At 39.6% G+C, this 24,859-nt stretch overlaps 2 protein-coding genes across 9 annotated transcripts; one reads left to right on the forward strand and one right to left on the reverse strand.

Annotated features, from left to right (window-relative positions):
- Positions 1 to 786: 786 nt before the first annotated feature.
- LOC111265110 (SPRY domain-containing protein 3) lies at positions 787 to 19,496 on the reverse strand. 5 transcript variants are annotated; one of them, XM_086970340.1, is made up of 9 exons: positions 19,348 to 19,496; positions 15,868 to 15,982; positions 7,412 to 8,055; positions 6,927 to 7,145; positions 6,177 to 6,325; positions 5,742 to 5,932; positions 5,004 to 5,232; positions 4,428 to 4,647; positions 787 to 4,260 (listed from the first exon to the last, which is right to left on the reverse strand). In XM_086970340.1, exons 3-9 carry the CDS (start codon positions 7,522 to 7,524, stop codon positions 3,945 to 3,947), a joined length of 1,437 nt encoding a protein of 478 aa, XP_086826466.1. In that variant the 5' UTR covers positions 7,525 to 8,055; positions 15,868 to 15,982; positions 19,348 to 19,496; the 3' UTR covers positions 787 to 3,944. The 5 variants fall into 5 exon arrangements, with proteins under 5 accessions (XP_086826466.1, XP_086826464.1, XP_086826465.1 ...); XM_086970338.1 differs by having other exon boundaries at positions 18,624 to 19,496; XM_086970339.1 differs by having other exon boundaries at positions 17,921 to 19,496.
- A 330-nt stretch (positions 19,497 to 19,826) lies between these two features.
- On the forward strand, positions 19,827 to 24,336 carry Trm7-32 (tRNA methyltransferase 7-32). Of its 4 annotated transcripts, none has more exons than XM_022841512.2 (5): positions 19,827 to 19,982; positions 20,506 to 20,660; positions 21,237 to 21,544; positions 22,792 to 23,032; positions 23,386 to 24,336. In XM_022841512.2, the coding sequence occupies exons 1-5, from the start codon at positions 19,951 to 19,953 to the stop codon at positions 23,883 to 23,885; spliced, it is 1,236 nt and encodes a 411-aa protein (XP_022697247.1). In that variant the 5' UTR covers positions 19,827 to 19,950; the 3' UTR covers positions 23,886 to 24,336. The 4 variants fall into 4 exon arrangements, with proteins under 4 accessions (XP_022697247.1, XP_022697250.1, XP_022697248.1 ...); XM_022841515.2 differs by having other exon boundaries at positions 19,887 to 19,990; XM_022841513.2 differs by having other exon boundaries at positions 19,904 to 19,990; positions 20,422 to 20,660.
- The last annotated feature ends 523 nt before the right edge of the window (positions 24,337 to 24,859 follow it).

Raw genomic sequence — 24,859 nt, forward strand, 5'->3', positions numbered from 1 at the left:
TTTTTGTATGTTTAATGTTTTGAGCTAGATCGACCCGAGCTGCTAGGAGGCCTATTTTATAATAACGCTGAATTGTGCAGCACAGACGTAACGAAAACAGTAGCTTCAAACACTGAATAATTAATTTAAATGTCGGCGTGTTACTTTGCAGAGAGCGATAGTTTTCTACAGTATTATATATCGCTTGCGGTAACGCCTTCACACATACATGCATGTTATATTTATATTCAACTTCAATAAATACGGCGCCATAGATATGTATCGATAAAGTAGTCTTGGACGAATAATTTATAATGAGCAATAAGCAACAGCATTATGAGATTCATGCTTGTGGGCAAAACTTGCATATTTAAGGTTCATTAGCCAGTATAAATCGGCGGAAAAACTGTTGATTATAAAGACAAGTGATAAAATGCCTTAAAATTGCCTATAATTTTGAGCAAGCCTTTCTAAGCAAAGTAAAATTGTTGACAACCTTGTGATTGCCTTAGCATAAAATATTTAAAGAAAAGAGAACTGTAAAAATACAATTTTAAATTATGGATTTACGGTAAGCTTTTCTCAATAAATAATAAGTATTTAAAATCATACCCGCAAGTATAGCACATGTATAGTTGAAAACTGTAGCTTAACTGGTAACCTGTTTCAAAAACGATTCGTCGACGTCTATTTTTCACTGAACAAACATTTTTATTAACTTATTTTTCTTTGATCGAGTAATATAAGTCTTTATATATTAGAAAGAAAGAAGAAGAAGATGATAGATTAAATTATTACTCCAGTTACTTCGTTACCAAAAATAGAACTGATCCTTTTTATTGTTATATTTTTGAGTATTAACGTTTCGTCCTCGTTCATTTCATTTGGTCTGTAGCAACCACCCATATTTATCTGCATGTACGTGCTAAGTGTATATGCGCACATGACTGTAATACGTAATTTTATTTTTGCATATAACACACATCATATATATATATATTGTGATGGAAGAAAAGCTGCTCATGTATATATGATTTACTTCCATCATGGTCAATGTTTTAGGAAAGCAAGAAATCACAGGGCTATATGTCGTTCTATATTCGTTTTTTACTACGTGCATTGACGTTTTTGATTAAGGCGGCTTCAGACCCAGTTATGGGTCCTATTGTCGCGTATTGTTATATAAGTCTATCGTGAGTTTGTTATCATTATACACACGATCTTCTTGTGGCATACGATGTCATAGTATCAGACTCGTTCAACTCGGTACAGACAGTCCTGCCGGCACATTCAGGTGTTTTGATCGCGATCGCCTTTTCGAAGGCACAGAAAATCAAACGCCCACAACCCATATCCCAAAATTTCACTTGTTTAGTAGTTGAAATAGCTAAGAAATATTATTTCATGTATAACTACTTGAGGTGAATTGGTAACCAATCTGATAATTTACATTTTTTTTTGCTTTAGAACTAATAGACCTTATCTACGGATACGATTTTCTTTGCGCTGCTTAATTAGCTTTGAATCAAGCCGATGCGGCGCACCTGGAATGATCCAATGGTGAGTCTACAAATTTTGCTTCTAAGTCATAGTAATTATTGCGGCGGTATAAATTAAAAAAATAATTATAGTAAGCTTCTCACAGGAAAGGGTAATCTGCATTTTAAGGAAGAAAGATGGTATCCTTAGCTATGATGATTTAAAGCTTTTGAAAAAAAATATATATATATATAATATAGGCTATAACGGTAGCACCCATGTTATGTGTGTGTAACCAATTTAGTGTCCTTTTTCTCGTTCTTTACTTGCTCGCTCTCTCCTTCGATTGCTTTCTATTCACACGTCTGCTTTATTCTCGCTAACATTATCAGTACATCATATAACGAGGAAACAAATAATTTGCATATATATATATATATTTGTCGCTACTACAACTGTCCCTGTTTTGGCAGAGTGACACTCCGACAGCCGTGCTTTCCAGTCATTTTGCTGCTGCCAACTATATTATACATATACATCCGAACAGCATACGAACTTTATTGGTTGACTCGCTGGACAAATTCACAAATAAACGGTATCATTTCTGGTTTATATTCGTATTTACTTGCTGCTTGGGCGTAATTTCAGACCACCTGTTTGACATTCCCCCTTGTCTGCAGACACTTGAGTACGATGTAATCTCTGTAAATTGCAAGGATATTGAACGATAAGGTTTGCACTGCCACTCATCAACAACGGTATATGCTGAACCGTTAGAGCACTGTCCATTATTACTTTAAAGTCATACTAATCCTGACTGGAAACGAATCTTTTAGCGATTATTATTCACAGTTTTCGCTTTAATTTAACTCTCGTATGGACTATGGAAAGCTGAAAAGTAACTTTTATTTTATGCAATGTAGAGTATTTTATGCAAGACGATTGCTTGAAAGATTCGCTCGCTTTTATGTACTGATGACAATTGCCTATTGTTTTGTTCTAAATTGTTCATAAATTTAGTAACACTTCAAGCAGAATGCGGTCTTGATTCTTGTTTTTTTTTTTCTAGGATTGATTCAAGTTGTCAAATGCACGCAGTTGATTGATGGTCAGCTTTGCCTATTGACGTATTGTTCAAATTTCGTTTTCCTTGCTTTTCATTATCTGGCCTCTCTGTGCATTGTTGTGTAGCTGAGGGTCTGCATGAAGCAGTCACAACAACATGTGACAGGAATAGTGTGTAATCTTTATTTGGCATAAATAAAAATACTCCGAAGAGAAATTAGCGTGACGGGTTATACCATTTCTCTCGCTCGCTTCCGCTTCTTTTCTCTACCTACAAACCCAATCCATTCCAGAAAATAGCGCCTCCGCATTTCGTGCCCGTGTTGTATTCGTGCTATTCAAGGTTTTAATTTTTACAAAATTAGTTCCATTCCGCGCTACATCATCCTCTGGTAGAATACAGGTACAACTTAGATACTTGTGTATTTTCTGTGAACATAACAACTGTATGTTTTCATGTTGCAGTACTCTGATTTGTTTAATCTATGCCCACATTCATTAGGTCATTGCGCTGCACTTTTCTTTCTTTCTTCTAAGAATTCCCCTTTTTGCCCAAAAAAATCCACCCTTTTTAAATTCACCGTCTTGTAGACGACTGTTTTTTTCTCACTAAGTAGACACCCAAAACATAATTTTATTTAATCTATGATAATTGTTCATCATACAACAATAGTAAATTAAGTTACGTTCCTATCAAAATCTATGAAAAACCTTTATCTTCACCACCACGGTCCTCTGATAACCAGTGTTAGAGCTCATTACTGCTATACATTGGAAAAGTCACGTAAAACCTCATATGCGCCCAGAACCCACTGTACCCAAGGCTCCTTGGTCGTACTTGACTATTTTTCCTGTAAATCGGCTTACTCTTTTCATAGCGTATACATCCTTGACCAGGTTCCTTTCAGCCCTTTCCGGCCACTTTTTTAACACATTAAAAAAGATGAAAACAGCGATTGTCGCATTCGGCGTTTTGTTCAACCTTAGTTCAATCGTAGCTCAAGAAAATTGCCTTGAGAAAGTACAAATAACAGGCCTACTTTAATGTCTAATTGCTTGTTCTATATATACTAAGCAAGAACCAATTAATAAATCAAATGCCTTCCACAGCCAACAGCTGCAACTGTGCTCGTTTTCGTTATGCTTCGCTCAGCTGATTCTTGTTTTTTTTTTCGGGGTTCATTGATTATTGATTCACCATGCCTCTACCGCCATGTATACAATTGTCTATATATACATATATATATATATATATATATATATATATATATATATATATCACATGTAGTTACTGCGCGCACGCTTTCTTGCAGTGACAGTATGTTAACTTATTATCATAATCTGTCCATTCATTTCTATTAGTTTTCCTATTTTATTCGATTTCACCCCATTTCTTCTGTAAATCTTCAATTGCACCCTCGCTAGCCAGACAGAGGTTGAAGATCTACCCTGACTCGTTCCCCTCGACTTAGCAGGCCTACAGTTGGGAAGAAGCCTTCTTGGGGAAGCGGCATCTCTTTGGTGCAAACAATCTGTCCATTTCGGGTGAAAAAAACTTTAACACGGACGCCACAATCGAGCTGTTCATGTGGAACGTAATCATCGAGCTCGACGCGAGACTGAGCCCACAATTCGACGTTCGCTGAGTTTGCTGCCGCGCTTGCAGCTACCTGGAGCTGCCGATGTATTCGGTATCTTTGGTTGTCACCACGCCGGCGGTACTGCATTAAAAGGCGGCTGAGGATGTCAAAAATAAAAGCAAAGATATTGTAGAGGATAAGAGGATAAATCACGTGATTAACAAGCTGTTTTAACTAGACAAACAGACAGTACACGACGGTGAATTTACCACAGACGCACGAAATAATGAATAATCAAATTTGAGAACAAAATCACAAACCGACCCATTGTGCATTTCTTTGTAGCGGCTGATTGGACTTTCATCACTTCCGCGACCACATTCACGGCCGCCTTCGCCCGGGCTGATTGCCACAGCGGCTGCTGCAGCGTTTTCATCGAGCGCTGCTTGCCGTGTCTCTTCTAAATTGGAGGGAAACAGAATTCCACAACCCATTCGGTCGCCTTGTCTACACATCGGCGCACGTTCTCCGCCAGTTCCATTTTCTGAAATATACAAACGTACGCATTTACTATAGTCTTAGCACGTTACCAAAGTGCACTGAAATACGTACGCTAGCTCTTCGATAACGTATATTCGATTAATTCGGCCTATTAACAATGGGGGGACGCCATGATTTTGGCTATGAACACAGCAGAGCAAGCTTCCAACGTTCGTAGATTTGTAGACTGTAAAGTCTGCTGGTATCGTCTTCACATGCTGTCTATAAGCAATTTGCTTAAGCAAAGTGTCGGCAAAGGCTTAATCTAGAGTTAACTTTAGCTAAGGTCGACAAAATAAGGAATAAGACCTTAGAAAAGTTCTACAAAAGCGGCTACAAGCAAATATGCACAACGCATACCAACAAAGACCTCTCCGTCATCTGCATGATAGGCTATGGACCCTTTGCTCCATCCAGGGTGTTGTTTGCATGAATAATGACGATGTGCTATTCCTATGGCGATATAACAGCTTTCGCCGGGGTCGAGGATCTCCAATTCAAAATAGTGCGCGCTAGGTGTTAGGGGTTGCGCGGCCTGCGCAAAGCCTACGCCGTTATTCGATAAACCTGAACCGGCATACTCGATTATCTGAAAAATTAAAAAATGCAATACCGATTTGTTTTAGGCAGTTAAATTTCCCTCTGTGCTGTGAACTTTTTCATTCGTTTCATAATCTATAAATTTTGCATAGAAATTGAAGCTGACATTAATGCGATCGAATTCTACTACTCGACGGATTCCGTCGTGCTTTAAGTGGAAATTCGAGTTAATCCATTCAGCACTAATAAGGGCGAACAAGCAAGCCTTTTTTGTTTTGACGTGTTATGTGACAGTAACTGACCAATGTAAGACATCTAGGAATCTAGTAGTATAATTCAAATATCGATGCAGATCCAACATTATTTACGTCAAAAATTAACGGTCTTAAATAAATGCTGGCTAGTTCACCTATGCTATTACAATGCCATAATAACGTCTACGGTGTCTTGTAACTTTGAGTCGCATCTTTCGCGCTACATTATTAAAAATTATCAAAGATTTTACAACTTTTTACTTTTAAAAAGTTATAAAATTTTTGATACTTTTTTTTTACTTACATCTCCATTAAGTCGGACATTGCTGAGTCTATCCCAGAAGTCATCAAAATGGTCGCACTGCATTTCCTCGCCGTCTTCACGTGGTCGCGGCGGCCACGAAGCGTCCAGTCGAAATCGAACTCTTTCTCCCGGTTGGTTCAGGCTTACTGCAGGCACAAATCGTTGCCCAAATAGGATGACCTCCCGAGAACCTGTCAGAACAAAAAATGAATATGACTATTAAATGTGTTCAACCAAGGTTTTTAAATTATAAATAAGGTACATTTTGAGAGATTTTCCTTTTGTGAATTAAATGACAATACTGTTACTTAACTGTATTGCTAATTTCGTGTCACTTCATTCTATCATAATCAGCCACTAGCAATAGCTATAGCATACCAGATCCCTGCGGTAACTATGCATAAGAGACGACGGTACTAGGCAAAACAATCGTACCAAACTCTCGCCCGTTATAGGTGAAAAAAACGGAAACGTTGTTTTTGAGTTCTGAAAAGCCGGGTCCGAAGTGCATGCCAATACCAATGACGTCTCGGTTATGGCATCGCGGCCCGAAGTGTGAAGGTGCCGATGAGCTCTGTAGAAGACTGCAATTGAAGTAGACAAAAAAAAGACATTGATCGTATGTGACGAAGGAAAAAATGATAATATTATAAGTTACACGGTGGAACTATATCACAGGAACAATATTACTCACTTTGAACATTTCAATTTTATGGAATACCTCCAAACCTAGCCTACTTAATGTCTCTTAATTAAACACGTAAATATCAAGTAATATATCAATCGAGACTGGAATCGATTTTTTCTGTGCTGTGCTATTTTCGCCATATTCTGTGAACTGCATGAACAACTGATACAAGCCGGTCTATGCCTATCGAACTGTAAGAAACACCACGTTTTAAGCACCGTTATTTAACCTTTATATATTTGTGATATATACTGATATCACGCTTTGAGTTGAAACCTCGAAATCAACAATCTAGCATTTCTAACAGATAATTTCCCTTTAACGACATAATTGCGGATTTTTATTCCACATTTTAGGTCGCTTTTTTCCAAAGCAAAATATAATACTCATAATTACTAGATTCTGCAAACTAATTACTGCGTATTAAATTCAACTTTAGCAATAGACAAAAGTTAAAAAAGCCATAGGCACTTGGTTCAGTTATACTATTTACTTACAGTCCACCGTTTAGATTGAGTCCGATTGAATTCTTCGTTGAACCAACGGGACTTGCTGTGGCTATACGTTGACACGCTTCGTATGGCATGAGGCCAATCACGATCTGGCCACCCTTCACCATGTTGACCACCTCGACTTCGAAGTAACATCTTCCCCCTGGATGTAACGTTTCATGAAAGCGATAAACGGCCGTGCCCACCGGCCTCTCGGGGAGATAGCTACACCGTGGCGAGTGATATTATAATGGGAATAAACAAGATAATAGAAGCAATAACACAACTGTTGAATACGCGTTAGGCATCTGCAGTGGCTGACCACGAAGCGCAACGACTGCCACCAGCCTACAACTCTACATGCTTAATGAAGTTGAATATTCATCAAACGATGGCACTTACAAGTTAACTTACATACAATAATATTTTTTACATAATTATTCCTATATTCTATATTGGGCTGCTGCGATCGCTAATTTAAGCGTATGTACCTGACAAGATTGTCTTCCCCGACCGCTATCTTCACGGCGTTGACATCACCCACCGCAATGAGTCGTTCGACTTTCGGAGGCAGGTGAAGATTTGGATACGGAGCTCTTTCCATTTTTATCGACGAGTACTCCTGGAAATGGCGGTGCAAATCCCCAGGAATGGAAGTAGTGCCAGGAGTGGCGGAAGTCTCAAAAGACCAAAAGGCAGCCGAATGAAGACCGAAATGAAGAGAATGCTTGGACGGTCCAGCGATGGCTTCGAACGCAGGCGGCAACCTTCTTGAAAACTGGACCCCGTTAGAGCCTCCCTCAATTCCGAAAAACACGTCTTTAGGTAGATCGAGGTTATTATTTCGATTGTCGTTATCGTGTCCTCTGGGCGGATGATCGTCAACTAACAGGTTGTTTTGTTGCTGCAGGTTTAACACAACCTCACGGAATTCGTCCAATAACTGATGCTGCCGTCGGATTAAGTCGTCGAAGGTCGGCACCGAGTCGCTGCTTAAGCGGTTGTGCTGACGTTGTTATCCGCCCGCTATCAATATCATAAACAATGTCGACTAATGGGAACCGAGATGCTCCGATCGTGAGGATGGCGAGAGCGATGTGATGACAGTGCAACAAAATAGTTCTACAGGAAATCACTAGGGATAAGTACACAAGAAAACGTAACGGAATGCAAAAAGCAACGACAGTGGATAGTACAAAATGTTAAATCGAGTGGGATACCGATGTAAAACAATGCAAATGTCTAAAACGGGAATGCAGTATGTTGCGCGAATAACTTCGGAAAGTTTGGGGTTGGAGAGAAGAGATGCAGAAAGATACAGCTTATCGCAATTAGATTCGGCAGACTTAGCTGAGTCCTGAAGAAAGCCACTAGCTCCTCCGCATAGCGAACACGCATCAGAAGGCAGACATGGAGAATATAGGATAAATTATGGTTGTGATCATAACGATGGCGAAAACTCAAAGATTAATTTTAAAAATATCGTTTTAAGCACATAGTGGTGATTGTATCTATAACAAGATTTATAACATTTGTTTATGTGTATATATATATGTGTGTGTCTTTACTCCACGTAATGAATCGATTATGCTGAAATAAGTTAGAGACAAACCTAACTGTGAGTGTGAAAATTGAATTTGGCGCAGATATTATTTACTACGCCCATTAATTATCTATGAAATAAGCTAAAGTGAATTCACAAAAAACGCATTATCTAATAAAAACAATGTAAAAATGTGATTTGATCAAATATTATTTGCATTCACTGGTGAGAAAATTTTACTCTATTATATGGTGAGGAAAATTTACTTTAAATTTTTACCACCACTAAATAAACACATTTGGCAACTTTTTCGTTCTCTTTTAAGGGCAACTTCTTAAAGAAAGCAGTGGACAAGCACATCAGTCTAGTTTTCGGTGTAATTTGTTTTTACAAACGATTTATATGTAAAAACTTTATGGACAATTTAATGATTTTTATATAACTGTCGAATTTATCTTCAAAGTCCCACGAAATATTTGTCATTCGTCGGAGCTCTAAGGGATATCCAGATATGCTTATATCATCCATGTATACTCAGGTACCTCATTAAATAATATAGACCTTAACAAGGTTTATAGAAAAGCGCACTCGAAAGAGGTCAATTGTAAGTTGAATAATTTTTCCACTTAAGCAGTTCAGCAAATGCGTCTTTATGCGAGGAAAAAGTGTACATTAATTTGAATTCCATGTGTTCATCTACATGATTATTCAAGTATCCTTAAAGGTTCTGTCAAATTAGCAAGCAATCTTAATGACAATTCTGACAAGCGACAACAAGGTTCCTGCATACATAATCATACATAATGATTCGGTACGCGTTAGAAGAAGGGCGAATATTTATTTTTTTTTCCAGAATTGCCAACAACGTAGTGAAACATTACGGAGCCTGAGCGGCATAGTCTCTCCGCGGGTATAGAAGTTCCACAAATCTCAACGACTTGACGGAAATCAGAAACACACAACGTAAAGTCCTTCAGAGTAGTCAAAGGTTGCATGCTTATGGTCGATTGCCCCACGCTTGTCATTATTGTATAACACCGTCACTGTGTTACTTCATCATGAGCTACCCTCTGGCGCTAACGAATACATATATACATATATTAAATTTAATTAATGTAAAAATCATCATCAGCAGCTAAAGAGCATTTTCACAAATAAAAAAAATTATTTTCCTAAAGAATGGCCTTTGTGATATGTGGCTCGCAAAAATAATCAACGCTAAAAAATAGCTGTGCCCTTTCAGGGGCGACTGTATGCTTAAATTGTGAGGTACTTGGCAATACAGATTTTTCTAGCTGACGCAATCTCAAATCAGATCACTGAAATCCTGTGCAATTTTATTCCGGCATATACTCGAGTTGTTTATAGGGTGTTGGAGAAAAGTTTATAATTTAGCATAATATTTGTTAAGTTCCAGTATTTCAATAGAGCGTTAAGCTCAATTTCCGCTTATAACATAGATGTCAAGGACAGCCAATTCAAATATCCAAGTTGACCTTCTTGATACTGGAAGTACAGTAAAGGATGTATTGCATTTTCTTGGTATATTTATGTTCTAACGGGTTTCCTTTCACGGAAAAATCTACCTTTTACAGCAATATCTTTTAATACACGTGTATAAGGCTATGAAAATCGTGTTTCTTAATAAGCATATGGAATATCAATGCTACCGTAGACACGATGGCTACTTCTAACACATAGTAATACAAAACCGTACCTAAAAATAGCCTCGACGATTGTTCGACTGACTTTGCTATGAAATGGTGACAAACCGAAGGCACTACAACGACAGGCGATTAGTGCTGATTATACGTGAGTCAGTGTCGTTAACACTCAACAAAGAGAACAGTACAGCCGTCGAAAGTGCCTACCTCAGTAATCGCCAGATCCCAGTGACCCAGTGAGACAGCGGATTGGAACCACGTGCGGCATTACTTTTGCATTCCTCAAACCTTCAATCGAATTTTGACTATCCTTTCGTTCTTCCCATCGATATTGTTTGACACTCCCAAATATCAAAATTTTATTGAATCGAATATTGAAGTCCATGCGTCGTTCCTGAGTGCTATTTCGTATAATAAATAAGAGTGGCCAAGCGGAGTAGAGAAAATAGAGAAATTTTGTTAGCTGATGCCACATAATAATAGTTTAGTATATAGTGCTGTGAGCATCACTCTATTGTATTGTAAAAATGCTCTAAAATAGTGATATTTACTTATCTCCTAGTAATGGTTTTGAATTCCTTCCGTAAAATAAATTACATACATTTTCCGTTTTCCGACAATTTTTATTTTTTTTTTTACAAGCTCTTTTCTTTGCGCCCGATATGTAGTATTGAATTTTTTTAATTCTTTCCTTTTAATAAATTATAAAAAAACGAGGTTTATCTATATATATAAGTGGCTTTACAAATTGACGTGTTACTATTCAAACGACAAAGTCCATTCACAAAACTCTAGGAAACGTCGATTAGCCGATCATTCAAAATAGGCTACAGTCAACACCTGCGACCAGACATGTATATCTTTCTAACGCTCTTAATTAGCAAAAATAGCGTATTTTATATTAAATCTAGCCGACAATTTGTCCGCTATGTTTTTCACGAAAATCCAACATACTGGCAAGCATTTCGAAAAAACGTGCTTTTGTCATACATCAAAAAACATTCGTTATTGAAGTTGTCTTCTTATCATTTTTGAGGACGCGCAAAACGTGTCCCAGCGACGGCCAAGCGAACAGGATCGGTTCACTCATTATCTGAGGAGTTTTGTGACAAAATTGTCCTTTTCTCTACCTACCGCCCAACTACGACGCCGCCCGCATCGGGTTTATCGGTGGACACTGCTGCACGTTAGAGTTACCCGGCTGAGAAAACTGTTGCTGGCATCGACCGTGGTAAGCAGTCCGTAGGTGGCCGTGTCGGCAAAAACCAATGATATAATCGCGGCGCTACAAGGCCACGCAAATATATTCCACCGGTCTACGAAGTATGATGCATCCACCTAATTTGCTTATATAAGCAAGTAAGCACAAAATGGTGGGACAGAGTCCACATGCCAGCTACGAGTACTTTCCACCAAACACCGAACGGCACCCGACCTATTATATTATATATTATTATATTATAGAATAGACACATACGTTGACCAGAGATTTTTGACTGATTAATCTATGCAGATATCACACTATATTATATACTAACTAAATTCGTTTATCAAACAGCGGCGGGAGCTCACTCGCCTATTGCAACAAACAAATTTGACCACAGCATTGTATAGGGCACCTCGAAAAAATTCTGTTCTTTGTTATCGGTATAGGTGTATAATAGAAAATGGGAAGAAGTTTATACGATCGTGATCGTCATCATAATCCAAGAAATGTGAAAGTTGCAAGGCTATAATAGTTCAGTCCACCAGTTCAGACTAGATTGAGAATTGTCATACTCAAATACTGAATGCTTTCAATAAATAATGATTCAAGTGATGAAGCTTAGACAATATCAATGAGAATATCAGAGGACTAGACATTCGTATACTGTGATTATTCCTGTACAAACGGCACTCACGTTTCATTGCTATGCGCCCTTTAAAGCGCCCCTATGTATCTTAAGTAAAATTAAAATTAAATCGAGTAAGGAAGCTGCTCTTAAAAGCTACAGCATTTTCACTAGCTATAAATGCCTTCAAATACTGGATCTCTTATGGTATTTATCATCAACTGGGCCGACTGGAGGTAGTCGCGCAGTTTCCGCTGCATAAATTCATGTCTTAATCGATTTGAATCGTCACCTCGCCAGAGCTAATTGTACCCCACGAGTGAAACACTATATACCATGTAAAGGGAAGGAACTAGAACCACAGTTACAATAGTTGTTAAATCTGTCATGGCTGTCGGCGCAAAAATCTAACCATTGTTTGATCCTTTTTTTCTATTACCACCACGCGTATCTACCCATTTTGATTAATAACATTAAATGCGTTGCCATTATGTATCTTTGTAAGATTACTAATGTGACCAAATTGACACCAGCGCATACGGTAAACGAATGAAGATCACAACGTTTCCAGCAGTCAAAGCATATGTTTAACTCAGGAACTATAGAGATGCACATACGTGCAAGGCATATATATAATGACAAAACGCCTATATTACGATCTCACTCCTTGGTGGTTTCGCCTTGTCAGATTGTTCAACTTTGAACTTACAGCTATGGATCAGTAGCTAACTATTCAATTGGCCGCATCGTGTCAACTTGCATGGCGAAACAACTGGAACAATGGCCAGTCGATTTAGAGAGATCTCGTCATCATTGCCTGTGGCATTCTCGCTGTGTTGCCACCTACATATATTTCTCGGCATGTGAAACCTTTCTATATCTTTGTGCAGAGCTCGACAGTCACAATGGCAACAATATTCATAGTAGGAAACAAACACTACAACCAAAGCCCAACTGGATTGAACCAGAATCGCCGGTGACGTTCTGGCCACGGTCATCATCGCCAGGATCGACGTGTCGCCAAGCGATCGCTTTTGCTTGATTTCTTTCATGCGCGCCCTTCGGGAGGGTTTATTATCCTTGCCGATGTTACCAAGACCGTTTTATATCGGCATTAACATCGTGACAGAACAAACGTAAGGATTGCTCGAGGCTGCACTCTATTCCACGACTGTCACAATACCAACATAGTGTCTCACAACAGTACAGCGCATTGGCATTCTCACTCTGTTAGTCAATAGAAAGGACCACTGTCGACTCAGCTGTCCTCTTCAGTGAGTTGGGTCTCCACTATCATATATTGCTGATGTCGCTGAGTCTCGCCTAGGTCACGTGGCCACATCTCCAGGATAATGTAGTGACAACGTCTTTTTTTACTAAATTTAAGAACTGAATTTGGGTGGTGATCTAGGTTCACACACACTTCATTTTGTGTTGAGAGTCAGCCTATTCCAAGACTATTCTACCAAAATAATTTTAATGCCGCTGCTACTGCTGCAACGCAATTCGCCCTAGGCAAAAATGCAGTATCGGCCAATCGTTATTTGATCAGCTGATAGACACTCACATCGATACAGTCCGATCAACATGAGGTTACTCAACTGCCTGTATACGGGAGCTCCGTTGCCAGCCGCGACAAATTTAGACGTTAACAATAACATAACAGCAACGGCAATAGCTCTTTGTATATTTGGGGCAAATACGGGGCGGCGAAAGACAACACTACAAATCAAATGATGCGATATGTATTGTGTGGTGTACACGGTCTGTATGGAAGGACACAATGTATTCTTATGTTTTAGAAAATTCCCGTGAAACATCTATCGGTGAACTGTCTGTGCGACGCATTCAAGGGTTACGCACAGTCGTGGCAGCGCGCACGAAAACAAGTACATGCAATCACGAATAGATCAACCCCAAGCCGAACCCCAAGCTAGGCAGGTACCCGTGTTGACCGGCAAACCGATTGACGACAAGAAACAACAACTGCTCGGAATAAATCGTAAAACCGTTGTTTTCCTTAATTTGTTTCAATTTTTGGTCTCGGTCTGTCTGTTTGCGCAAAATAGCTTATCCTGGTACGGATTATGCGGCAGTAATAATAGGATAGCAATTGAGAAAGCTCAAACAGCAAGGTACCGTCGGTTGGAATCCTTTAAATCTATCTGTATATTATGTACATTATTTTTTTATTTTTGTAAATGCATATTAGTTAGATTAGAGTATGTTTAGCCGCACAACTGTTGTTTTATAGCGAAAATATATGAACAATATATTACCGAACCGAAAAACAACAAACAAGCTAGAACTTTCTGTGAACTAAGAAGCAACTTCTAAACACTGCTTTACTGAACTTCGAATTACACTAATTCCTGAGGTTAGTCTTTATATATTTTTAATTAAAAATCAGTATTTCACCTAGCACGAAACTGTGTGAAAAGAAAATAACTGAATTGGAAGGGGTTCCAGATTGTCTCAGTTGTCCCTGAAAAACTCGAAATTCACGATGAAAGACGTCTTCATTCATTAAGGTTTCACTGGCCTACTCCGATTTATGGTAAAACCCCGTCGTACTTAAAGTATCCATGCCCTTGTTACCTTTCGGATCAAAAACAGTCTCGTATCATTCGTTTACTAATCACCGCCAACACAATCGTACTGACCGAACGTCGAAACAACACAGTAGCAATGGCTTCCAATTCAGCCGGCCCAGAATGGACGGTGGTGACAGATAATAATTACGCTACCTTGACAGAAATATTATTGTTCTCACGAGAAAGATCACTGATATCGTTTTGCCCAATCACTTAACCACCCATTCACTCACTGCGCGTAACAATGCCGCCTAAATTTTCAAAAAAAAAATGACCAGAGACTCTAGCAAAATGAAGGCAGTGTTAATGTCGACTTCACTAACTAAACTCTTTGAGAATTCTTTTTGAGAGCTCATTAACAATGGCTGATGCCAACAAGGTGGCATTGCTGGCAGGCATACGAGCGCATTCAATATCAAATAGCGAGACCCAAGTCTGACTAGGACATGCCTGGCTTTGCAAGCCCGAGAGACCGAATGGTCCTCGAACAGCCACGTGTTTTTTGGAATAGGCCTGTTGATATGCGTGAAATCACGTTGTAGTGCTTTCATTGTAATAGTCGACCAGACGAGTCATTCGAAACAGTCTGATATACATTTATCACAAACGTACCATCAGAGCCGCACAACCAGAATGAAAACGCCCAAGCTCGCGTTAGGTACCGCTACAGTATTCTGTCATTTAAACCCATCACGATAACAAACACAGCACTAGCAGTTTGACTGCCACAAGTAACGGCAAAAACGTAATTCTTTCAGTACAACTACCTCCGAATGAGTGAAAAGAAATCAGGTCCAAAAACTAAATGGCACAAATAAAAATGTCAGTTAATATTATTTTTATTATTATTATTAGATTTAGTGTGATTTCGATTTCGCTAGCTCTTTCAATCTGTTAAAATGCTGTTCCTGACAACATCTGTATCGCAAAAACCATTCAACCGATCCCAAAGAACGAGCGGTGCATAATACTAGCGAAGAACTATATCCGATTCGAACGAAGCGGGGCCGCATTTGTTCTGTTCCGTACGAGTTATTTTAAGAATGGCAAAACAGTAATTGTACCCAGATCGCACCCACAAAGAAATATATGATCTATATCGCTCTGACTACGCATGAGATTGTATGAAAAGGCCACAATGGCGCAGACCAATACAAGTGAACGATCTCTAACAAATGTTAGAAGAAAAAGCCAATTGTTGACGAGCAACGTATAGTTATGGCTGGTTTGCAGCTCAAGACAGGAATGGCACCTTTGATGAGTCTTCTTCAAGCGACAATTTTCTGTTGTTTCGTCTCATTCTCACTTTCTTACCTTGTTTTTGTTGCCTTCAGGGCGCATCATCATTTGCCACGTCCAGGTTGGCGGAGGTGCCGATGCCGACTGCGGTCAGAAACTAAACAGCTATCGCACGACGCATACAGGATAGCTGAAGGGGATCCAGGACACACACTCGTAGGTTAGTCTCCAGATATTTTGCTGCAAGCATACTTTGTACCTTAGTTGCACAAACGGGCTACCAAGACCTCGCTTAGTACCACCAGCAGCACACGATCGCAATCATCCAAAAACATGATGTACATCTGAGTGATTAGCACAACTCTAACAGATTTATTTTGTTTCATCCTTTTTTACGTTTTCTTTAACAGTAACAAACAACAAGGAGTTTCTTGCCCACGTGCGCCACAAAAGAACGCTTATTAACGCGCTTTTTTTTCTTTTTCTCTTTGCCCAAGGTATTGAACTGCGAGGCAATGGCGCGTCTCTGGTGGTGAGGATAGAGCAAATTTTGAATATTGCGGTTTTTGTTAGAACTCGTTTAAATGCGCTCAAATAAAGCTTAAATATTTTGAACATATTATAAAGCACATTTTGTATATTAGGACGCATAATAAAAAAAGATGGAGACTTTTTAATACTCAACGAAACAACGTAGCGCATAGTTAATATTCTTTAGAACTTCTATGGGTCCTGATCACCTCAAAACCAGGATTTGGAAGCGAATCATATGACATGCTCATTACATTTTTTTCTACCGTCTTTCCAGCAGCTAAAATTCACTCAATGGCACGCAGTGGAGTTTGAGTGCTCCCTGAGATTCTCTTTGATGTTACCTCCTTTGAGGTTAGATTTTTTTGGTGATTAGTTCAGAACGAAACGACATCACAGATTTTTCAAAACTGCCTTTTCAAAATTTTCTCCCTGTGAACAAGCCAAAAACATACTGAAAAGAACCCCTGTCCATTCAGCTAGATGGAAATTGACCTGTGTTAACAAAATCTGTCAGTCGTCAACAATCTACACATAAGCTTTGAAAACAGAGCTGTTTGATTCTTGTTTGCTTTGGTGTTTTTTGTTCTGAATCGTTTGGCGAATCTAAGCCATTTGTATAGCCTGGAAGGCAACAGATGAAAATAGAGAAATCCTACTCGCTTTTTAATCCTGTCTTTAAATTAATCAATTCTGCAACGAATTAATTCTATGTTACGTCGAAAAAACAAAAAGTATTTTTTCTATATTATGATAGACACTAATTTCGGACATAGGTTTCGTAAAAGTAGATATAAGGATCCCGGAAAGCAACTAAAGTCATAAGGTTTAGTGCCATTTTCTCATAACCTAGATTCTTTTGTAAAGGTCAAAAACGCTACTTCCAATATACTTTCGTATCGGGTACTGTGCTTCGTGTCAACGGTACTACGATACGCGAACCGTCAGCTGCTCATTAATTTCAATAAGAATTTTACGCAAGAGGCTTCATCGATTAAATCTATTACTACGGTTATATTATGATTGTTTCCTTTAACTGCCTCAAATACCCCTGGAAACGAAAACCCAAAATGCAAAACTTATACATAAAGCGCATTTCTGCGCAGCAAATTCACGCGAAAAAGCTTGGCGGGCTTAGGATAACGATAACAACGGAAACAGCTGCACTAACGTGTATTGGTATTACCAGCGAACTCAGCTGACTTTAAACATTCTTCAATACCCTACGGAAAAGCGAATTCGTATGTTACTACCACCCGAGGCAATGCGTCAATAAGTAAACAAAAACACTAGCCGTGATAACTAAAAAGGTGCCAGGACGACTGTGATTGAACCAACTAAAGCATATTTATATATTGATGCATTTTTCTGGTACCAACAACAGCAGAGGGCGGTCGTGCAGAGTTACATATCAGACATGTACATATGCCGGTAGAGGCCAATCAATCATGTGGATTCTTTAGTTCAATAAGGTGCCTTCTTAACTGAACAATAATGATTGACAACAGTTGCTACGATTAATATTAATAAGTACTATTAATACACTAATGTATATATATATATATATAGTGTAGTCTCGAAACTGCAGGATCCTTACACCGCTAGTTGTGGGAACGACAGTAGTATAAGCAGCAAGGAATAACGACTCAGCCTACAAACGATTCAGATTCCGATTGCGACTGGTCATCATACGCGACTCTTATATATATAAAACGGGCCGATATGTGACTAGCATATTCCTGGTTTTTATAATGCCTAAGGTCATCCACCTAAAGTTGACAAGCCACCAAATAACATCGGCTGTGTCACATACAGCAGCGAAAAAAGTGTGGGACAGCCGACGAGCCAATAGGCCGACGAGCACAAGACGAGAACCGTTCGAATGGCGGTGGCCACAATGAGGCGACTTTCCTTTCAACCGACCATGGCACCCTAGTCGCCAAAGTACGTGTATGATACGGCAGAGGCTTTGTATGCTTGTCTTCCTTCAATACTGGAGTGCCGCTTCCCTTCACAGAGACGAAGATAAAGGAAGCAAGAAAGATAAAGGAGTAGGCGAATTTGAACGACGACACGTTTTCAGTTGAACCAGTACAACACTACATACTGACATCGCCAGTATATGTAGCAGTTGTAACAGTAGCATTAGTAAAAACAAAATGAACATAGTTAGTAAAGAGGCAAGGATAATTCAGAAGCACCGTTACCACGTTGCGACAGTGACTGCTCTGCCACTACGCGACGATACGAACACCGCATCGAAAACACGACTGGCGATTAGCAAGACAAACAGCACCAACCTTATCAATTCAATTCCAATATTGTATGAACAGTTACTGGATCGACTCCAATCTTTATTTGAACTGTAAGTAGGCGTTATTGTCGCTGCAGTCACTGACTGGGTCGTTTCCACTGCTGCTCACTTAATTTCTACTAATACACTATGATGTTAACATGGTGCAAACAGGTGATGCACCGCCAATTAGCAGCTAGTTACTGACTTCAGTAGACGACAACAGGCCCCCCCTACTGACAAACTACACGATCTTAAGACGATACAGCACCCAACACCACGAGCACCCGACAAAAACACGCCACACTTTTTGGCAAACAACGCCAACACCGACTGTTGTTGTTGCTGCTGCTGCTGCTGTTGTTGTTGTTGTTAGTGTCGTCGTGACGAATACTTCCTCCGGCTCGTGCTGCTTGAGGCCTGCTTGTCTTTTTGTCCGACTGAACGGTTTTCGACAGTTACAGTCATTAGGAAAAACAGGGTCTATCCAGCCTTAGCTAAAGAGCGTCTCTTGCCCCTGTTTCCTTTATACATACGGCCAGGGTGGCACTCACAGCTCAACGAGAAACGAGCACTCGGAGATATGGCAAGACATCAACATGACACTAACGTGATAGCCGCTTTGCCAGCTCGGCTTTGAAAAAGTCGCTTGCTCGTTAGCTCACTTGCCCGCTCCCTCCCTCCGTGGAGCAGTATAATCGCAATCGCACTGCAACGACGTTGTATCTGACCTGCTATCCAGCCAGCCACCCAGCACGGAACTCAACTGCTGGTTCTTATCCTAGCTTAGTGCTCCATACTGCTAAGCTGTGCAGCAGCAGCGATGGGAAGGACCAGCCAGTCAGCAGACCACGCCAGAGCCACAATCCAGTACGGATAATAGGGGTGAGTGTGGGAGCTGAGGGGAAGAAGAGGTGGGGAGGGTGGCCAGAATCGCAGCGCAACACGTCGGTGAACGTGGCACCGACGATTTTCGATTCTCTGTCCAGTACGCTAACTGCCACTGTCTCTAATGCGGCGGGCGTGTCTCGCCAGCCGACGAGCGCAACAGATACGGCGGCACTTCAGATTTACTATCGCCACTGCGTGCTGTTGCTTCAGCAATTGTTGTCTTTACCGGAACAGTATTCGCGCTTGGCGCCGATCTATTGTTGCTGATTGCTAGCGCATTGGAGAAAGAACGGGTCGCTACGCCCATTCAGGATACACTTGCAGCAGGACAAAATAAGAACACCGAACAAATTCGCCATGCAGCAATAGTGATGCATGGAATGGCGCGACTACAGGGTCTCCGCACTGAAGATGATTTTTGACTACAGCGGTCGACAGGTTGCATGCAGTTCCCAGCAACGGCGCTTCTACGACGGTAGGCAGGTAGGCGTTCGTTAAGATGGGAGATAGATATACTCGGTGTGACAGACAGGGTTATGACCGACAGCAAGGAGGTTTATTTATGCTAGAATATAATACATGAACAAAACGACGGGTGAAGTGTTATTGTTGGCTTATATTGTTGTTATAGCTATTGTTGCAGACGTTTGCGAATCTGCGCAGTAGCTGAGTTTTTCGGTCTACTCTCACAGTGTAGATCGCATGCGGCCAGTGATCGAATGTCGGCTGCATTCGAAATTGTGTTTGGTGTCAACACCATCTACTCTCGCCTCACCTGTAACGTTTTTTTTCTGTTCATTATCTCAACTCTGTCGAATGTTATGGCTACACGCATATCCCAGAAGGCTGAAGACTTAGTGGCTCTTTATATTTGCATCGCGAGTGCGAGTGTAATTCGATTTGTTTCTTTACAGACTTTGCAAATAAACAAAGAACAGACTGTAAGGTAACAGTGTTGTGGTCTAACTATTAGTGAACCTGTTGTGGGTGACGAATAGGCGCAGTATAGAAGCCCACGAAGTCACTCTGAAAATGGGTCGTGCTACCAAGGATAAACGAGATGTTTATTACCGGCTAGCTAAGGAAGAAGGCTGGAGGGCTCGGAGCGCATTCAAACTTCTACAGATCAACGAACAATTTAAGATATTCGATGGTATGTGTGTGTCTAAATACCGGGTAAGCTCGTAAAGTAATTTAAATGTTTATTGAATGCGATGGTTTTGTTTAACTAGAGGCCGCCCATACGACGCATCGCTTTAAAAAAACCATATTGAAATCAGCTGTAGATTAAATTCATTTTCATATTTAGTTTCGACAATGTTTTGACTGTGTGGAATATTTGTTCAAATATTGATTCGAATGTTAGTAAAAGCGTGAGAATTATTTAGAAGGCTTGATTCTTAAGATTTTTTCTGATGTGATGCTGAACTTTATTGAAACTGCAACACAGCTTAGCTATAAAAACACTATTAAAATATATCTTTCGGCCAAGTGTCCCATCAAATACGTGCATCGTTGCTGCTTCCCTTTTTACATATTTTTTCTAAGTACCGTGAGTACACCTAGCCATGGCTTACTCAAATTTCTTTGTGCCGCTGTAACTTAATTGGTCTTGTGCTGTTCTATTATACATCCCTTAGGATATTATGCATTTACAAAATGTTTTTCAAGTCTGCTATGTATATAATATATTCCTATAAAAACCACTCGTAAATATGGTTTATTGCAGGCGTGAAGCGAGTCGTAGATCTTTGCGCTGCGCCCGGCTCATGGAGTCAGGTTCTCTGTCGAAAACTGCACCAGGCTAATCCAGGTCGAGAAAATGAGGTTAAAATCGTCGCTGTTGATCTTCAGGAAATGGCGCCACTTGAAGGCGTTATACAACTTCAGGGTGACATTACAAAGAAGGATACGGCCGAACAGATTGTGAACCTGTTCGAGGGAGGACATGCCGATCTGGTTGTCTGTGACGGTGCGCCCGACGTCACTGGATTCCATGATATGGACGAATATATTCAAGGACAACTTCTTGTTGCTGTGCGTATAATTATATCTACATGGAGATTCTCCTGGCGTAATGAATGAAACGTAAATGTAGCAACAGACGACAGAGTTGAACAAAACATTTGTATAAAACCCACGGTCATGGTTGATGGTTGGGTTTGTAACCGTTCGGACGCTTAAAAACGCTATCCAGATGACCTTGTTTGCACACATTATACCAATGATAAGAATGGATTGAACCAATGTCGATACAACGAAGTGTCGGTCTTCACACGTAGTGTTCTTCACTAGTAATTATCCACTAACGCAACTGACTTATTCTTGTATAGTCATATTTACCTTAGGAGTTACAATTCATATTCTTCGTTTGTAACCCGTATGAATTCACAAAATACAGGTAAAACTACTCTATAGCTTTTTTTTGTAAATAATTTATTACAAGTAATTTGTTAATCGGTTTTATATTCGTTTATTTTCCTAAAGAAAAGTTCAACAACAGACATGAAAGGAAGCAGGGATTCAGAAGGTCTATTTTTTATTGTCCGTTTCTCCGATGCCTAAACTTCTAAAAAATGATAATTTCTAGCTATGACTGCACTATCGGAACCTAAAAATACATAACCAGATATATAAATTAGGCATAAATAAGGTGGCAGAGTAATATTTGCTTTTGGTTTTTATGAATTTCTAAATCATATAGTTAAAAAAAGAAAACTCCCTAAGTGTGACGTACTCCTTCAAGACAGGAAGAGTGTTAATGCAGAAGGGCAAAAGTCGATTTTATCTGAAATGATGGAAATCGAGTATAAATACTTAATCTTAAGTTTAATTAGATTAATTAGTTTTTTATGCTTGACTACCAGTCTTGGACTTGCACGTATTTTTTTGCTACGTTTGGCAAGTTTTTAATTTTTAATTTGCGAAGTTGCAACATTTATTAATTGAAATTCACTCCTTTACACGGGAAGTTTCACATTTATCTATCTTTGATGTAGAAGTGTTTATTTTTTCAGGATTTGCTGTCAGATGGCCGAAAGAAATGAGATATGCTTATGCATTATAAAAATCTAAGAAACTGTTTTAGATCTTGTCGCACGGAAGCACTTCATATATGACATAGAAGTATTTTTGTAATAGTTTTATAATTTATGTGAACGAATATATGGATAGCAGAAATCAAGAAAGCTAAATTTCACTAATGTAATTGCTTCGGAGCAATAGGCAGCTGCTACAATAGGTTTATTCTTTGTCCTCAATTTTCTTTTTCTCTGCTAACACAGGCACTGAACATAACGACGCACATATTGAAGCAAGACGGGGACTTCGTGGCGAAGATTTTCCGTGGCCGAGATGTGACCTTTCTGATTTCGCGACTCCAGCTATTCTTTGAGCGCGTGGTTGTCGCAAAGCCAACATCGTCGCGCAACTCGTCTATTGAATCCTTCGTCGTCTGTCTTAACTATAACCCACCTAAGGATTACGTACCACACATGTACAACCCATTCCTCGATGGGAATTTCGGTGAGCAATATTCATTGTCCATAACTTTCTCCCACCGCTAATAGCCAGTTGAGTTCATGTTCGCATGGTGCTAACTGAGAAACATTAATTTTCATTTTATCTAGAACCAGTGACTACGCAATATTTTCGAATCAGTTAGGTTTTTTAACGAATAATCTGTTAAACTATTATTACTTGATCAAGAGTCGCAGTTAATATAGACCGCTTAAGAAAAGGCTCGTTGTATATTTCTCGTGGATTTTATATTGATTCCCAAGCAATTCGCAGTAGCTTCAAAAGCAGAAACTTTATTCGAACAGCGATCACTTACCAAATCCATTCCTAATCTACCTGATTTCCTTTTGGTGTTACAGCTAGCATAGAATCAATGCCCGAAGCGAATCGAAGAATTGTGCCATTTGTCGTTTGCGGAGATCTCGAAGGTCACCCACCCATCGATTCTGATCGAACCTATTCTCTTGATGAGGCGTACGTGTATACCCGTCCGACACAACCGCCCATCAATCCACCGTACAAGGAGGCGAAACAGATGAAAAGCGAAGATCGCCTGGCAAAAGCTGAGACCAGTATTTCTAGTAGAGGAAAATCGCTCTCGTCTGCTGAAGTGACAACTGTCAACGACGTGGAATCGATGCAGGTGGGCAACTCATCTTCGGAATCACCGTCGTCGTCTTTGTCACCCGAAGACCTAGAAAAGGATATGGTATGGCAAGTTCATACGAATTTGACGGATCTGCCCACCAGATCTCCTCAGCCAACAATAAGCGGCAGAGGAGAAGGGCGTACGGCAGAGAACAACGGACAATCTTCCGCAAGCAGAAACCCGAGCATCGTAGAGGATTCTGACAGATAAGATTTGAGCCTTGTCGTTAACGTGCAGGCAATAATTTGTTGCAGCATTTAAAAAAGCTCAAGTGTTATTGCTTATAGATGCAGGAAAATTGCGCACCTCGAAAGATGGAAAAATAATGACATGGACATCTTCGCAGTTCTTATCTTTTATTGGTTATGATGGTGAACGCATTTAGAATAATGTATCATTATTGTTGTTATGTAGTGCTAGCTATGTAAATATATTTACAACTCTACGATTGCTGAGTTTCTTGTTGGCTTATTTCACAGTGGAGACCTATAGCTTATATCGCCGTTATATTGATAAATCCATACCACTCGGTTCTTTAATTATCCTCACTCTCATAGCCATTTCTCAGTTTAAACAAAGATTACCTGTGTTAGAAATGTTTGTAAACATGATTAGTGGTAGATCTATAATAAATGAATCGATCAAAGAATGTGTACTGTTAGCCCGTTTTTGTCTTTGTTATCTATGGAAGGAAATAGGCAGTTTTAATGTTACTTAATTAATACGACGACGAAAAATTTTTATGGAAATGGAATTAATCAAATCGACAGAAGTATACAAGTATATATTTGTTTAATAATAAATCAACCTTAGACTGGGCCGGTTATTTTATAGAAGCAGGGTAGTTTACCGGTTTAGAGGTTATTGATTACAATTTAGGGGTATTATATTTATTTAAAACAACGCACCGATATTTTTATCTGTCTTTAAAAGAAAGGGAATTAGACTGTTTGATAAAACCGTTCATCGTGAATACTATTATCGTAAAGTTATGCACATGACCACTGCAAATTGTATAGAATAAAAAGTAATTTTATAGAAACCCACGAACACACCGGTTCGGTTCGAAAAAAGCACGAATAATATGGTCAATGTAAACAGTTTGTATGAATGCAGAAACGGCGGAGACTTAGCACATGTTGAATCATTGTTCCAAGCTTTAGGCTTGTGACGCAGGAGAATAT

This window comes from Varroa jacobsoni, unplaced genomic scaffold (assembly GCF_002532875.2).
Source record: "Varroa jacobsoni isolate VJ856 unplaced genomic scaffold, vjacob_1.0 scaffold_934, whole genome shotgun sequence".
Lineage (NCBI taxonomy): Eukaryota > Metazoa > Arthropoda > Arachnida > Mesostigmata > Varroidae > Varroa > Varroa jacobsoni.